Source organism: Acartia tonsa, chromosome 11 (genome assembly GCF_053477335.1).
Source record: "Acartia tonsa isolate MP-2025a chromosome 11, ASM5347733v1, whole genome shotgun sequence".
Lineage (NCBI taxonomy): Eukaryota > Metazoa > Arthropoda > Copepoda > Calanoida > Acartiidae > Acartia > Acartia tonsa.
In genome coordinates, this window is record NC_137270.1 from 30,043,974 (window position 1) to 30,061,107 (window position 17,134).

At 30.3% G+C, this 17,134-nt stretch overlaps 1 protein-coding gene across 1 annotated transcript in view; it reads right to left on the reverse strand.

Moving 5' to 3' along the window:
* Positions 1-6,186, reverse strand: part of LOC145331793 (neural cell adhesion molecule 1-like) — a 200,062-nt gene extending 193,876 nt beyond the window's left edge. Inside the window, exon 1 of the mRNA XM_080176634.1 lies at positions 6,161-6,186. Within this exon, the coding sequence (XP_080032760.1) occupies positions 6,161-6,177 (17 nt within the window). The 5' untranslated portion in view covers positions 6,178-6,186. The remainder of the gene's footprint in view (positions 1-6,160) is intronic.
* Positions 6,187-17,134: the final 10,948 nt, after the last annotated feature.

A 17,134-nucleotide genomic window follows, 5' to 3' on the forward strand; every position in this document is an offset into this window, starting at 1 on the left:
CTTAAATCCCTGGCAGTTTGCGAATCAAGGATAAGGTCCGTATTCATGATGATTATAAATTGTAGTAAATCCTTTCTTCTCATATAAAGTATATGCACTAACTTTGCTAGAGTTTTTATTTTTATAAGCTACACCTTTTTATATTTGGATCCATATAAAATAATGTCTTAAGTTATGACGTGGTGCTAAGCCGAGATTCGAACCTATCACCTCCCCTATCACGACGTGCGGATGCAATACGTGTTGAGCGACGGCCAGGACTTTTATGCATGTATTATTTTTATGTATTTTCATAAGTCAAAAGTCAATTTTTTAAGCTGTAATAAAAATCATGCATTTTAAAAAGATTTAAAATCCATAATAAAAACAATTTTTAAAAAAGGAATAAAAAGCTATCATGTCTAATTATCCCATTTCATTTTATGTTTGAGTTCTTATCTAAACTTAAATTTATTTAAACCTTTTAGTGAATAAGGGCTTATAAAAAGAGAAAAAGAAGTTGTAATATCATGATATCAAATATCTCTAATTTTTTTACAGTGTGCAATCACTTCAGTATTAGTATTATATATTCACAAAATAAACAATAGTAAATTGGTTGATAGGGAAGGCTGTTCGTTCAACAATGCTAATGAGCAAAGAATAAGAATAATTGGTTCTGATGATTTGTAATGCAATGTAGATAATAAATGAAGCTCTTTACAATGCCTATTTAAAAAATGACGCCATACAATACAAATGACCAATGATAGGCCAATAAACAGACTAAATTACCAATGAGAGGTCAGTGTACATTTTAATTGTCCAATTATAGGCCAGTATGCCGTCATTATTCATAGGCACTAGAGAACTTCACTTCGGAAGTGAACTAACACTATTTTTCTACCTTATGAATGTATTTGACAAAACCTAATACCAAAATTTGAATATTTAGAATATAGGGGAATATTCTTTTTTATGCAGTTTTCTTTAAGAAGTTTACTTTTTATTTTAAATATATATCATCTCCTCTTTCATAAAGTTTCATGTTCTGAATTTATCTCGTAAACCAAAAGTTTATTATAGGTCTTTTGCGAGGAATGCCCCAACCCCACTTCGGCAGTAACAAATCCCCCAAGAATTTTTTAAAATTAAATATTAATTCTTCAAAGCAGCAAGCTTCCAAGGTCTGCTTATTAAACAAGATTAAGCAGGTTTTAGATCACTTCAGCTTACATGTTTTCTTTTAATATTCTTAGGTGAAAAAAATACATTGGCATGTTATTTTAACAATAGATTATATCAGCTTGCACAACGCATTACTTGTTGAAAAGATACATTATTAGAAAAGTGATGAGATGCAAAAATAATCTACTTATCCCTCCGAGAGAATTGAATACATTTTTTGTGCAGATTTTATCAGATTTTTGTCAAGTACAGGTTTTATAATCACAATCAAATTTTTAAAGGGATAAGTTAAATTTAGATGACAGGCATCCAAGAGTCAGAGAATGTTTACAAGTATAAACTTACAATTGAAAATAATCGCTTAAGTACTTTTATAGGTTTAATAATATTTGATTTTAAGATTATCTTTGCTTTAAAAAAATAAAAAATAATAAAAGCCCAGATGTACAAAAATGTGATGTACAAAGGCTGCCTCAGAACTTGCATGTCTCTTCCGTCTCACTGTGACCTTTAATAAATGCCTTAATTTGCAAATATAAAATGTCAAGGGTACAATGAAGGAGGTCAATTGTTATGCATATTTTCCTTAAAGTTGTGTGTAACAGTTTAGTCAAATACGCTTATTAAGTCAAACTATTCTTAATCACGACCAAATGCATATACGCTTTATTGTACATTTGCCATTCCCTGTAACCAAGTTTTCAACAATGAATCAAGTGTCATTCTTAATTTATATAAGCATTACATTACGCAAGTAAAACATTCATTCAATTAATTCATGAACTTAAATTATTTATGAATACTGAATTATTTAGGTAACTCAGAAATAAAATTAAATTAGTGTTAAATATTCAGATTAACCCTTGGGAGAGTTTACTTACATGATTTATATTCTTTAGAAGTCTAGAAATAGTTTTTAGGAGCAAATGTGGTTCTTTACTTTTATATTTGCTTTAGTTTATCGCAAATTTACAAAATAAAATAGACTGGTATGAATCCCTGTTTAAATTCAAATTTGTAAAATAATAGGATTTGCCTCACTAATTACTATTAGTATTGTTACATTAAAATCTTGATCTTCCTCATTGTGTATTTTTTCTATTTATTAGAATCTTGCTCAATATTAAAGATAAATTTATCTGCTGTATCATAGAAAAATTCATTTGCCCTATTGTGCAAACTTGTTCTATTATATCATTTGATCTGCCTTACTGTGTAATCTAACAGGGAGCTAAAGGGATAAGACAATGGCCGATAAATTAATGTAGGTTCCCAAAGATAATACACAAAACTACCCCTTCTGTAGATAAAAATTAGTGGTTGAAACGTTTAAACACTCAACTTACTGAAGCATCTAATCAAAATTACTAAAGTTCCTAAAGTCGTTAAGCCAACGTTATAAAAACATTATTATAAAACTTTGGGGACTAGTGTAATAAACAGCCTATTGTCCCCTCTATCTCTGGTAATCTACTTATTGTAGAAGGGTTTACATAAAGTTGGTTCATAAGAAACATTATCAATCATTCCAACACACTAAAGACCGTTTCTATGGTCTAAATATTTAATAATTTAAGAGAAGTTGGCCTAACTTTAGACAGATTTAACTGTGATCTATGCAAGTATGTTAACCTTGAAATTATAATAAAAGATTTAAGCGTTAATAAAATGATTCTTACTTTGAATAAGGCAAATAAGAAACGCCAAAATTGGATGATAAGATCATTAACGTATTAACCTTAAATATTATTTTTTTTTTCGGGAGGGGAAATGCCACAACCCTCTCCCCTCCCGAATGAATGAACCCAAGCATACTTAAGGATTAAAGGCTTAAATTCATTAATAGTTGCGTAATTCTATTAGAGATGGTTCGTTTACTTACGGAACCTTGCTAAATGTTTTTTTTTCTAAATGTTTGTGTGCACATTGATTTAGTATATAGAAAGTTAGGTGAAAAGAAATAATAACAGCCTAACCCATAAATTTTAGGAAAATGTAAAATATTAAACTGTTCTTATCTTTAATGCAGCTTCTCAATAACAATCCTGTTGTGATAGAATAGAATAAGCATACATGACTTAAAATTTAGGGCGGATTCAAATCGATGTCATAAATGGAATCATCCTTATACTAAAGTAACAGGATGTCTGTGTGTGTATCTGTGTGTGTGTCTGTACCGAAGGATCTCGCTAACCGCTGAACCGATCGGGTTCTCCTTAACAGGGTAGCTTCTCATAAGTCCCGGAAAGGTTTATAACTTTTTTGGGGGAGGGTACCACCACCCTCCCAAGAGAAATGACAAAAAAATCGAAATTTTATAAAATTTAGGGGACTTCAACGTCAAATAAGGTGGTATCGTACATAAAAAATTAACTTTAACAAACAAAAACATTTAAAGTGCCACTAGAGGCCTCTAGGGGCGTAGTAGCTAGTTTTAAATATAGTAACACAGACGTTTTCCCACTCGACCCTTACTGAAAAGTAATGTGTGGATTGCAAGACTTTTGTCTGGGAGGCTTCATTGTACTTTTTATATTAATTGTTACCGCCCCTTACATTTAGGGGCTGTCCCCTTAAGAAGTGTGGAGGCAGTGTTCATTTCTAAGGTCTTCCAGGCCTACGCACACACACACAAGAAAAACTATTCGAACCCTTAACCCTCATGATCATCAACCGAACTTTTTCGATTTTATACCCAAAACATAAGAAATAAGGGGTATAGTCCTTTCCCCGACATCCCTCCATAAGGAGCGATTCTTCGTATTTTTAAAATGGCTTTTTATAGGTTATTTTAGGTTAGGTTAGGTTATATTGTGTTAGGTGATTGCCCCACATCCCTCCATAAGGAGCGATTCTTCGTATTTTTTTACAGTAGCTTTTCTCCTATTTCTAGCCCCTGCGGGGGGCTCTAACCCTGCAGGGCCAATTACCTAACCCTGTGGGGCAATCACCTAACACAATATAACCTAACCTAACCTAAAATAACCTATAAAAAGCCATTTTAAAAATACGAAGAATCGCTCCTTATGGAGGGATGTCGTGGAAAGGACTATACCCGAAATAAGTATAGTGTATATTTAGCATTTCAGTTATTTAGGATCATGGAAAGAAAACGAAGTAGCGGGTTTCTTCGTATTTTCACAGTAGCTTATGATAGGTTATTATAGGTAAGGTAATTTGCCCGGTAGGGTTAGAGTCCCCCGCAGGGGTAAGAAATAGGAGAAAAGCTACTGTGAAATACGACGAAACCCGCTACTACGTTTTCTTTTCATGATTCGTTATTTGTATTTTAAGAGTATTAAAAATCTGCTAAATTATATTATTATTATCTTGCTATTTATTATATATTATGATAAGATAATGTAATAACAAAAATGTTATTAAGTGTGTAAGTATCCATTATATTAATATTATCTATAATAATATTTGATATTTCCGCTGCTAACTTTTCTACTCCAGTGTGTATTCACTTTCGCAAATTATCACATATTCCTTTAATTCGCGAAAACTCACAAAAGCAATTCGATGAGAAGTGTTTAATCATAAACTTTAAATCTCTATATATTTAAACTTTTGTATTGTTATTATAATAGAAGGAGAATACTGTTGTATTTATATAATTAGGATTGGTCCGTCCGTCCGGAACGGTTAGCTCTTTTCGTTAATTTGGACATGTTAGAATTGCCAATTTGTCATATCGATTTCAAACTGTGCATGATAACAATTAGGTACTATTTAGAAAGCATAGCAATTCTATATTTTTTTCCAGAAAGTCCGTACGTCCATCTAAACTATGCTGATTTTTAACTTTCTCTGATAAGATTTTTTTGTATGATATCGTTACCATATTCATATAATTTTTTGAATAATAATACCTAGGACAAGAAGGTACAATGTTATAAGCGAAGCATCTCTATAATCAAGTTCCAAAAATTTATGTATGTCCTGTATTTTGCAACAAACCTACTTACAATTTTGTATAATACATGACTATTTTGCTTATTAAGTTCTGACGCTCTACAAGTTTTAATGTTCGTTTATCCGACCGTTTCAGAGCTTCGCTTTTATGGATGTTTTCATCCTTGTCTTATTAATAATTTTCTCTAATTCTAAAAGGATATCTTAATTACAACCGTTGGTTTGCTAATAAAACACTTTCTCTTTGTTCATTTGTGAAAATATAAAATAAACGAGTTGTAGCGCAGTTGGATATCACATTATTTATACTGTTCTATATTTGTTATGCAAATATTCTTGCTTTAACAAAAGTATAATGGATCATAATATTTTAGTTGTGAAAGATATTCTTTATCATCCTATTCTACAAATTATTACGTTTTTTGTGTTGAGGTTAAGATCTCAATAAATACTGAACCAATTTAGTTTTCTTTTTAGGGCAAGCTTCACATAGGTCCAGTGATGGTTTTAGGCTAATTCATTATCAGGTAATATTTTTTGGATGATTTATAGATATAACTCCTATACCTTTCTTCCCCTTTGAATAGAGTCCCTGGATGCTAGGGACGAAACCGATATTATTCCGACAATGTAAACCGATTAGGGTTGTTTACCTAGAGCTAAATATCCTTGAAATAGCAAATCTGATTCATTTTAGTTAATACAATTCTTTAGAAGTATTAGTTTAGATTTTCAACATACCTCACCTCTATATGGTAATACTTTAACAGTGATATTAGAATAAATTCGTCCATTGCAACTTTTAGTTACTTAAGAGCTGCTTTAAAAATTATAGTTGCTGCTTTAATACAACCAATTTGAATATAATTAAATCAGCGTTTACAATTAGAAGAACATCATGTTGATAATATGTCAGCAATGGTTACTTTTATTAGGCAAATATTGTCGTAAAAGATTAAATCACGTTGATAACAAAGTACTAAAATAATTATCAAGTTTACCAATCTAATAAAACATTCAAAATCACTTTTTAACCAATTACTTTCTCATAATCACTAAAAATAAACTCCACTCCCCTGAACAATAAAACATTTTGAAATATTTTCTGAAAATAGAAAAATACATTTTAAAATTATATAATATTTAACTATAAATAATCGTCAGTAAAATGTACTATAATTAGTTTTCTCGTATTCATTCGAATCCGGTGGATAAGAACCGGTTCTCATCCATACGAAAAAACTATGTCTAACATCGTATTATGTCCAGTTTTCTACGAATATAGAAATGTACAATCATAAGATACGAGAAATAACTATTAAAACATATTTATTATATATATAAAAAATATTTATTTTTTTCTGGAATAAAACTGGTTTTGAGCCATGTTATTGACAATTTTACACCAAATAGAAATATAAAGATCACAAAGGATTATTCCCTTTTTTTACCCAGGCCTTAACTGGTTTTAATAGATACATTACAATAAATATATATTATTTCATTTCTAACCTACATAAATGAACTATAATCAAATTTAGGTTCAGTAATTCCTAATTATATATCCTTCCTACTTTTTTTTAGTAGCGAAGCAACTCTATTTTTTTTGTCAATCTATCCGTCTAGCAGTCCGTACGTAACGATATGTGTGAACCATTTGATTAAAAATTTTAACAAAATAAATATATTTTTACGTAAAGATTTAATTATCCTATTAACATTTATTATACTAGCGGCTTCGCCCCTAGCCTCTAGGTGCTTTGCCCCAAGAGGTTTGATCAAACTAATTTTTCGTGTTTTAGATTTTAAAGAAGAACAGACAAACAAACAGACAAACAAACAGACAAACAAACAGACAAACAAACAGACAAACAAACAGACAAACAAACAGACAAACAAACAGACAAACAAAAAGACAAACAAACAGACAAACAAACAGACAAACAAACAGACAAACAAACAGACAAACAAACAGACAAACAAACAGACAAACAAACAGACAAACAAACAGACAAACAAACAGACAAACAAACAGACAAACAAACAGACAAACAAACAGACAAACAAACAGACAAACAAACAGACAAACAAACAGACAAACAAACAGACAAACAAACAGACAAACAAACAGACAAACAACAGACAAACAAACAGACAAACAAACAGACAAACAAACAGACAAACAAATAGACAAACAAACAGACAGACAGACATCGTTCTACTTTGTAATATAGATTATTTACACTGCCTAAGGATTTGAGAAATAATAAATAGAGAAAATATGGTTTATCAGCTGCTATGAAAGACTGATGTCTTTCACTTGAGAGTGGGTATTTAAATAACTGTGTCTTGTTATCTGTTTTAGTATTTTATTACTTTGGATTTTGTTATTCTTTTTTTTCCAGTGAAAAGAAAAAATGGTAATAAGGTTAATATTTAATTAGCCTGGATAAAAATGTTGGATGTGCATTTATCCTTAATCAGTGCAGTCTAGAACTTTAACGGGGTTTTACAATTATTTTAATGTATAATTTAACAGTTAAATAAACATGCCTTGGACTGTATCTTGGTGTTATATAGATAGAGAACAAAATGACTCTAAAAATATAACTTTAACTCATCAAAAATAAAGTTAATCTTTAGAGGACTAATCTCAAAATAATTCAATAATGAAAAAAATAAAAAATTACAAAGAGAATGTGAAATGTATAGAACAATGAAATAGTAACAAATGTATGAAAAATAAAATAGTAAACTGTAAAATAACATGTCCAGAAAATTTAAATTTGATTCAAGGGTATGTGTAATTATTAGCAATTCGTTGTAGAGGTTTATATGCTATCAACAGGGAGGAAGGAGACATTGGACTGAAAATTACCCTGTTATCAAAGGTTTTTAAAACTTGTTTCTTATTCGTTTAGCTAAAATGAAAAAAATGAGAACTTTAAATTGTGGTTGGTTGGTTTTAAACTCATAGTTTTCAATCTTTTCAACTAAAACTTCTAATCTTCAGAAGAGGTTAGTATGTTTGTCATCGTTGGGGATGCTTATCCATTTGTCATCCATTGTCTTATCCCTTAAGATTCCTGATAATCAAACTTAATTAACTCCTCAATATATTTTTTCTCTCTCTATATTTAATAACTTTATGATGAGTGCTGTGTGCTAAAAGTAGGTAAATTTATCTGACAAGAAAAATTAAATTTAAATCAATCATCTGCACTCAATATCTAATACAGTTTTTTGCTTTATCGAGTTTATTGCTTGGGTAGGAATTTTTAATAACAGATTTAATGTCTGACTGGATAAAACAGGTTTAAAAACGTGCTTCCTAACAGAATTTATGTTGACTTTTCAAAATAAAATAAAGGTTTTTGGCGCCCATTCGGATACAATTGTAACAGTTAAGTTTAAATTTGCCGTATTTTCAGATTGAATTTTCCATTAAAGAATTTTCCAATTTCCAAATATCTGTCTATCTCGCCTATGAGAAAGAGTGAAGTTATTAGTTCAGTAAATCTTTTAAATCAGAGGAAAAAGTAATTTTATTTTTGGTCTTGTCTGGCAACACAAATAAAGGGTTTATCTATTTTTTTTTTTTATAAAAAAAATATTTTATAATATGAATCTATAAATTAGTTTTAGTCAGTGTGAACTTAGCAAAACGTTTAATGAAATAAAAATCCGCGAACTAATAACTAGGGCAATGATATGATTTTACCCTACATCCCTTTTCTTGCACCTAACATTTACCAGCTGCTTAAGGTTTTTTTTACATAAAAAATAGGATAATATTTATTTAGCGTCCATTGTGAGATTGTCCATTGAGTCCCTTAATTCCTGTGACCTGGGTCACTCTTAAGAAAAGTAAAGTTAATCTTGTGTGAATCTCTACACAAATATTTTTATAAAACCACAAAAAGGTTTTCTCCTTCAGCTCCTAAAATTTTAATAAAGCTTTTAGTGGAAATTGTACCCCTAGAAAGATGCAAGAGGGGGGGAGGGGATGTCTAGTCAAGCAACCACCTTAAATTTTTATCACCCAAAAAAATATTCTTTTTCATATGGTGCAGTTAATCTAACCCAAATGAATAAAAACGTAATAGTTCAGTTGGTAAAATGTTTCGATGAAGTGGTGAACATACATCCGCTATTCATTTTTGTCATTATAGATTACAAAAGTGTTTAGTTCTTATTTTGTTTATATTTATTTAAAGCTTTTATTTGATGTTTGATTGTATAGAATCTAAAAAGAATTAAACCCTGTTTAGCAAAAATACCTTTAGAACAGACATACAGACACACACACATTCTGACACTCATAGCCTCAACTTACTGATAACTTATATTTTTCTTGGTATTGTTACACCATTACAGTACAAATTTATTTTTCTCAGTAGCGGGTCTACTCTTCAAAATATGTTGGTATGTCAATAAATATTTTTTTACTCATTAAAGAAATACAAGGGTTTTCATTCATGAGTAGCGCAGCTACAACTAGCTAACAACAATATTCTAATTTATAAAGTGATATTAGAAATCCAGATGATTAAAGACAGCGTTTTCAAATAAAAATCGCCATAAAAAATTACAGTTGATTTATGAAAGTAAATTAATTTAAAAAAAAAACAGAAAGTTGGACGAACTCATTCTACTTTTTTAAAACCTGGTCTAAATGTAGCACACACCAGAACTACTAATCCTGGTAAGATTTTATTTTATTTCAGATAATAAATCATTTTCTCTGTCTTGGTTTTGACATTGGTAAATACTTCTACTTCACACAAATTTACACAGGTCAAATTTATAAAGGAAAAACATTTGCGTGCAGAGGGGAGGGGGGCAATATTTAAATCCTTTAGACGTACAACCCTGTACATATTTAGATTCGAAAGGGTCCTTCTCGTGTGTTTAAATCCATCAATAATTTGGGAAACTACATTAACGTTTCTTAAAAATCTTTGAGTAGCACCCAACCCGACCCTTAGAGTTACGGACCAAAAAAAGAGTTGCGAAAATAAAAATAAAACATAAAGGCTGCAATTGCTAGATTAAAAGTTCTTATTTTATTTTAAAAGATAGTTATAATAACACAAACAAAATGTTTAGAACTAGATAAAAGTGAATTTATAAACACAAAGGGGTAAAAGGTTTATTTTAACTGACCATTCAAGGAAAGAAAATTTATATGGTACATACAAATCTAGTAGAATGCGATTTAAGTGTTTGATTGTTAATGATTAAAGATCTCTAAAATGACTGAATTTAGAGGTCTAAAATGTTGAAAAGCTCATGAGAAAATATGGATGACAACATCTATAAAAACTAAAGAAATTTTGACAAACGAACATTAACAAATATAGAGAAACAATATATTTAATATGTTTGTGATAAATTAAATGTTACATTTGGTTTAAAAATAGCAAACAAATTAAATGATAAAATGAACTTTCTTCAAGATACAGAGTGGTTACACATTTACAATTGTACCTAATTGTTTTGGGACTCCACTCCAGTTGAGATATTCAATGGGACTTGCCTAGATTATGGATGTTATTTTATTACGAAAAGACATATACGTAGAACAGTTTTTTTAAAGAACTTGTTCATATATTTTACATGTCTCTACGAGGAGAAAACTTTTTTGACAAGCCTCTGACAACAAAATCATTAAATATTAACACACTCAAAATCTGGGACCAAGGAATTTCTATATTTGGTTTGTAATGTTTTCTTTTGAAGCAACTTATAGTGCCTAATAAAAAAATGACGTTATACAATACAAATGGCCAATGATAGGCCAGTATGCATTGTAATAGAACAATGGTAAAATGTATACTGGCCTATCGTTGGTAATTTTGTATTGTAAGACGTCACTTATTATTAGCCACAATAAGCTATTTCTTTCTTTTAGACCATAGCATTTTCATGATTAATGTTGAAAAATTACATTGGATAAGCATTAATACCATCGTTCAAATGGCATCATCAATTATTGTTTATGTCGACTTAATAAAATTAAATAATGGTGGTCATGACTGACAATTTGTAGATATATAATGTAGTTATAGCCACATAATTGATAAACTAAATAAAAAAACTTGACTAGAGCAGTTAAAATTTATCTTTTTAAAAAAGATTTATAATCTCTATTTTTATCTTAGGCAGGTTGAGTATTGAAAAGCATTTGACGAACATTATACTTCCTCTATTTATATAAGATGTTAAGACTCTAGGGGGCTTGATGTCGCTTCGGGTACTAAGTAACTAGACCTTCTCTCCACGCACCTTGAAACATACTCCGCTTATGAATGCGGTGTAAAGCGTCCAATCGCCCATCAGACAACCAACTCTCTGAGATGCACGACCATTGTCTGAGAAGTCCCAACTGTGCATGGTAACGAGTTGCGCCTGTTTTGGGCCAAGGCATTCCCCCCATTCTAACTATTTACGTCGCGCATCTGACATAGTAGCAGTGGATACCATTTTTAACGTCTTTAGTTATGACGCGGTGTCGGACCGAGATTCGAACCTATCACCTTCCCGTCGACGAGCGGATGCGCTACGTGTTAAGCCTAGGTCGCGGGCCCCCCATTTATATAGCTCCACACAAATCTTTCAATAATTTCTATTTCAATACTTTCAATGATTTCTTTATTGTTTTTAATTTTGTTTTAAAGAAATTTAAAAACAAATAATTTAATTTTTTCTTTATATGGCTAGTAGATTTTTAAAGATTTGTATATTTTTCAATTTTTCCTATGACTACTAAACTACTCTAAAAAGATAAACGTTTACAGAGTAACCATCATACAAGACAACTAGAGTAGATTCGGTACCAAAAAATTAAATATCTATAATACAAATATAACCGATTGGATTCTACTCTTCAAGGAATATACCTACTGGTCCTGTGGTGGTTTTAGGCTATTTTCTTGCGGGTGGGACACCCCCAACCCTCCCAAAAACAAAAATCTCCCCGGCCTTTTTTTAATTATTTAAAATAGTGGTGGAGTAGGGGATCTCCAGGTAATATGTAATTATGCCCTTGGGGCAAAGCCCCTAGAGGCTAGGGACGAAGCCGCTAGTAGCATATAAAAAGAAACATAGGATTTAGGATAGACATGCTATAACAAATTTAATTTTCCTCAAATTATCCATGGAAAATTTTGAGGTTTGATTCAGGGCTAAAGGGATAGGACAATGAAAGATAAAAATATCTTCCCTAACCTCCCATAAAGATATTTTCCTTTTGTATTTGAGGTAGATAGTGTTTTGGATTTAATAGAAATAACGGACCTTTCTATTTCTACGTCTGAGTTTTGTTGAAATAGATAAAATTTATTTCTGTAAAAATTATATTTTGTTTAACTTTTCTATCTTTAACTATTTTAAATGTTTAAATGTTTAATAATCGACAATTTTGTAAAAATCTTTATATAATAGAACATCATTTTAATTATACTAAGGACTGGCCACCTTGCATCTAAAGCTCAATATTTGAGAGGTTAGTAAGGAAAAAGAAAAATAGCCTAAATCCATCTCAAGGCTTTAATATAAAAATTATGAACCTTACATCATCCTGGGACCTGTGTGAAGTACCCAAATATGGGGAACTTAACCTGTTCATCGAGATCTTAATGGACAAATGATCCTAAATATTTTAAACCTTTGCTTTTAAAATTCTAATATGTGTACTTAACGAACTGAATAGGAACAATTTCATTTTCATTGAAATAAAGATTTTAAAACCCAAGAGGATATCTAAGGAAGTTAATTGGTAGTCAGAATAATGGTGTTCTTTTGATGTAGACAAAATATTGACTTTATAGTAGCGAACCTATTCCTTATTCCTTAGTAATCATTAAACCGTCCGGTTTCTTTGTCTTTTTATTCGCCCTCAGTCATACATATAACACTTTCTTTGTCCTTAAAAATGCAGGGATCTAAAGGGATAAGACAAAATCTATTAAATTGATGTACATCCCCAATGATGATACACATAATAGCCGCTTCTATAGATTACAATTAGTTATTAAAAAGTTTTGGCACTCAACTAAATCAACCAACCAATTACAATTAGATAAAAGTCCCCAAGGTTGATAAGCCAATGAATAGGTAAAAGTTATTGTAAGACTTTGGGGACTAATAAAATAAACACTCCCCCCCCCCCCTCATGTTACAAACGACATATCAAAACGTGCAAATTGGATTGACTGCTTGCTGTTTCTAAAACTCCTCTAACTTTTTTTTGTTTATCTCTCTATCTTTGGCTGCTTCTCTTCTTTTGGATATGGATGTCATCATTTTCAAATTTGAAAGCAGCAAATAAGTGGAAGTGCCTAATAAAAAATGACGCCATAGGCATACAATACAAATGACGTCATTTTATATTAGGCACTATTTGCTTTTTCATAATTTGGCTTGCTTTGATTTTTAAATAAACACTTTAAATTTGTGAGAATGGAGGATGGATAATCAAATAGGATTAAAACAATTAGATCTCAATATCCAATTAAATCTAAATGTGCCATTTTATAACTCTTTTAAAATTTACCATTTTTAAAAAATGTGTCGTTAATATATCAATATTAGTTAGTAATTATACTATCGAACTGTTTAAAAATGTAAGTTGAAATTTTATCAGCCACTACCGCTTTTGATTAAAGCCATTGTCGACATAGACACCCTTGAAATTGGATGTCGATAGAATGGCTACAGTTTTGACAAGGTGTTTTCTTTTTTGTTCTCTTTAATTCTTCTTCATAAATCTCTTAGAGAAATAATATTTTTACAGAGGGGGTATATATGATGAAATGAGAAGCTACCAAATTAGTGTTTTGTAAGCAAAGGAATCTATTAAGAGATTAACATTTTTATACTAGGTACTAGAATTACTATTGAGGTGGGGGATATTTAAAAAACCGAAGCATTTCTACATTTAGATTAATTTGTTAGTACCTAAAACTAGATCTATAATCTAAAAATAAGTTGAATTTAGGTATGTTAGAGTCTTTTCTATATTAAAGATTTCTGTAACTACAAGGTACAATTTTGAAAGCAAATAGGTTATTATGTCCAGATTAAAATGTTCTTTTTTTTTATATTTACTTTTTTCTTCAACATGTAAAACACTGAAAAACACTATATAATTGTGGTTGTTTGTTTGTATTACTGTTTGATTTATGGATGAGTTTCCTTTAATATTGCATATTATCATCCTTGTTATACTGGGATTACTATTTTAAGGAAATGCTTTTACCCTTGGTGTTCTAGATTTATTTAAACATTGTAGACTTAAATAAGTGATTTTACACTTTAAATTCTTTTATAATATTTAAAATTAGTTAAATGTCTTTCGTGACACACAGAAAACTGTCCCGAATTTGTATTAATTTTGAGGAACAAGACTCCAGCGACGTCATATTTTTTTTCCCCAAAAAAGGGAAGGGGGGAAGAAAATCTCTTCAAAAGAGATGGGGAAAACCCCCTTTTCTCCCATCTCTTTTTTCTGAACACAGTAAAAGTGTCGGACTGATTATGACGTAACAACAAAAAATTAGCCAATGAGAGGCCATTATTGACCAATGGTAAAATTTATAGTGGCCTCTCATTGGCTAATTTTTTTTCTTATGTCATAATCAGTCCGACACTTTTACTGTGTTCCTTTTTTCTTCCCCCTTCCCTTTTTTTTCTTTCCCCCTTCCCTTTTTCGGGAAAGAAAAATATGACGTAACTGGAGTCTTGTTCCTCAAAATTAATACAAATTCGGGACAGTTTTCTATGTGTCGTCTTTCGTCCTTAAGTATCTATAGAATATCATTATTTCTTTTTGTTGATAATATATTTTATGTCATAAACCGACACAATGCCAATGATTAAATTTCAACAATGGCATGTCGAAAGTTTGTCTGTCAAAATCACTGTTGCTCCTACGGACGGACAAATATGGTTAATCATAGAGTTGCTTCGCTTCTTAAACCAAAAAATCCTACTTATTGATTTATAGACAACATGGCGTAAGACGGATAATAAGGGATAATAGTTACTTACATAGAAAATTAAATATAAATTTGTAAGAGTAAATTCTTATATATAAATATTTAAAGTAAAACAATATCATATTTAACGATAAGTAGACAATTATGATAAAGCTATGATAAAGAGTTAAAATCACGCCATAAATGCGCGAAATTATTTTTCTACCAATGAATAATGAACTTTGTAGATAGACATCCTTGTCTTGAATTAATAATTCAAAATTTTAGAAAAAATTAGTTTTGAATCAATATGAAAATAGGAAAGTTTAATCTCAAGGCCCATAACTTTTCCTTAGATGTTTAACCATATCCAAATAACATTGTTTAAATCAAACCTTTTAAAATTTTTGTAAACATAAATAAGTAATTATATTTCAAAAACGAATTCTGTTCAAATTTGATAGAAACGAAGTTTTTATGGTTATTTTGTTTGTAACAGATAAGCTACTTTTTTTCTACAAGTTTATTTCTTAGCATCCTTGATGGTAGCGTAGACATTCTATGATTAGGCTATTCCAGGGAGGGAGGGGACATTGGGCTGTTTATTACACTAGTCTCCCAGGTTTTTTAACGTTTTCTTATTCTTTTATAAAAACTTTTGGGACTTTATTGAATTTTGATTTGTTTATTCATGGAGCGTCCAAACGTTTCAACCACTAATTGTAATCTACAAAAGGGGTATTTTTGTTTAACATCATGGTTTATGTACAACAATTTATTGTCTACTGTCTTATCCCTTTATATCCCTGGGATATTCTGACCTTTTTCTAACAAAAAATCATATTCTTCTTATTACTGCACTACTGGACGTCATCGTTCTTGTTTGGTTATAAAATTATGTTCTGTTACATAAAAAAAATTGATTATTTTAAAATGTTATTTAGTGATTATTTAGGAAGATAAATGATACTGTAAAGTTGACAAAAATTGACATTAACTGTTCATAATGAAAGATAAATGGATGATAAAATCCGAAAGGAAATTCATTTCTTTTTAAAAATCTACATAATCAGTGGCATGCACAGGGTTTTATTGTAAACCTTAAGTGGACAAAAGAAGAAAAATGAAGGTTAAACCAATTTCAATAATTTTTTTTGGTGTGAAATTAAAAAAATCGAGTTTCCCTTTAAAATAATCTTTCAAACATTAAAAATTCACAAAAGTATGAATAGACAGAAAGAGAGGAAGAGAGATAGATACATATGGAAACAGAGAGGGTGGCAGAGAAAGAGAGAGAGAGGGGGAAAGAGAGAGAGAAATAAGTGACAGAGTTGATTTCATTCATGACTAAAATGAAGAATAGTATTAGCTATAAATATAATAAAGTTCCCCATAAAATAAACACAGTATTTATTTATAAACAACAAAATAACCTAATTTATTTACAAAGTCGAGTGTTAAAAATTAGAGTTGAAACTTAGATCTTTGAATGAGTAATATATACATAATAATGTTTATAACTGTTAAATCTTTTAAACAAGTGTCAAGAAATATATCCATATTCAGAATCTTGCATCTACACAATTTTACAGAAGACTATTAGGCATTAGCATACTTTTAATGTTATGTATATTATTCCTTTTCCCTTTAAATAGTTTGTATAGCTTTAAAAAAATGACTATTGATAGTTTTTTTCATCTTATAGATTTAATTAACATCGTACATAAGTATTAAAAACAAAGTACATTTCTTTATTCTATTAAAATCTCTCAACTGCTGGACTGATCGCTCCTAAAATTTAGGTTTGAGGCTATATGGTGTGTTCATCAGCCGACCCTAATACATAGATTTAAAAGAAAAACTCACCCCTCACCACCCCTTTCTAAATCTAAAAAAACGGGGAAAGGAGGTTCTTCCTTTCCCCCTGAGAAAAAGCACTAACGTTTTAACTACTTGTACTTGAGAAGTACTAATTGAAGAAAATTCCACTTGCACACGTGATCAAATGCCTTGTTAAAGTCATACTGCATTTGTCATAATTCAATAAAATAATTTTATAGAATGAATGT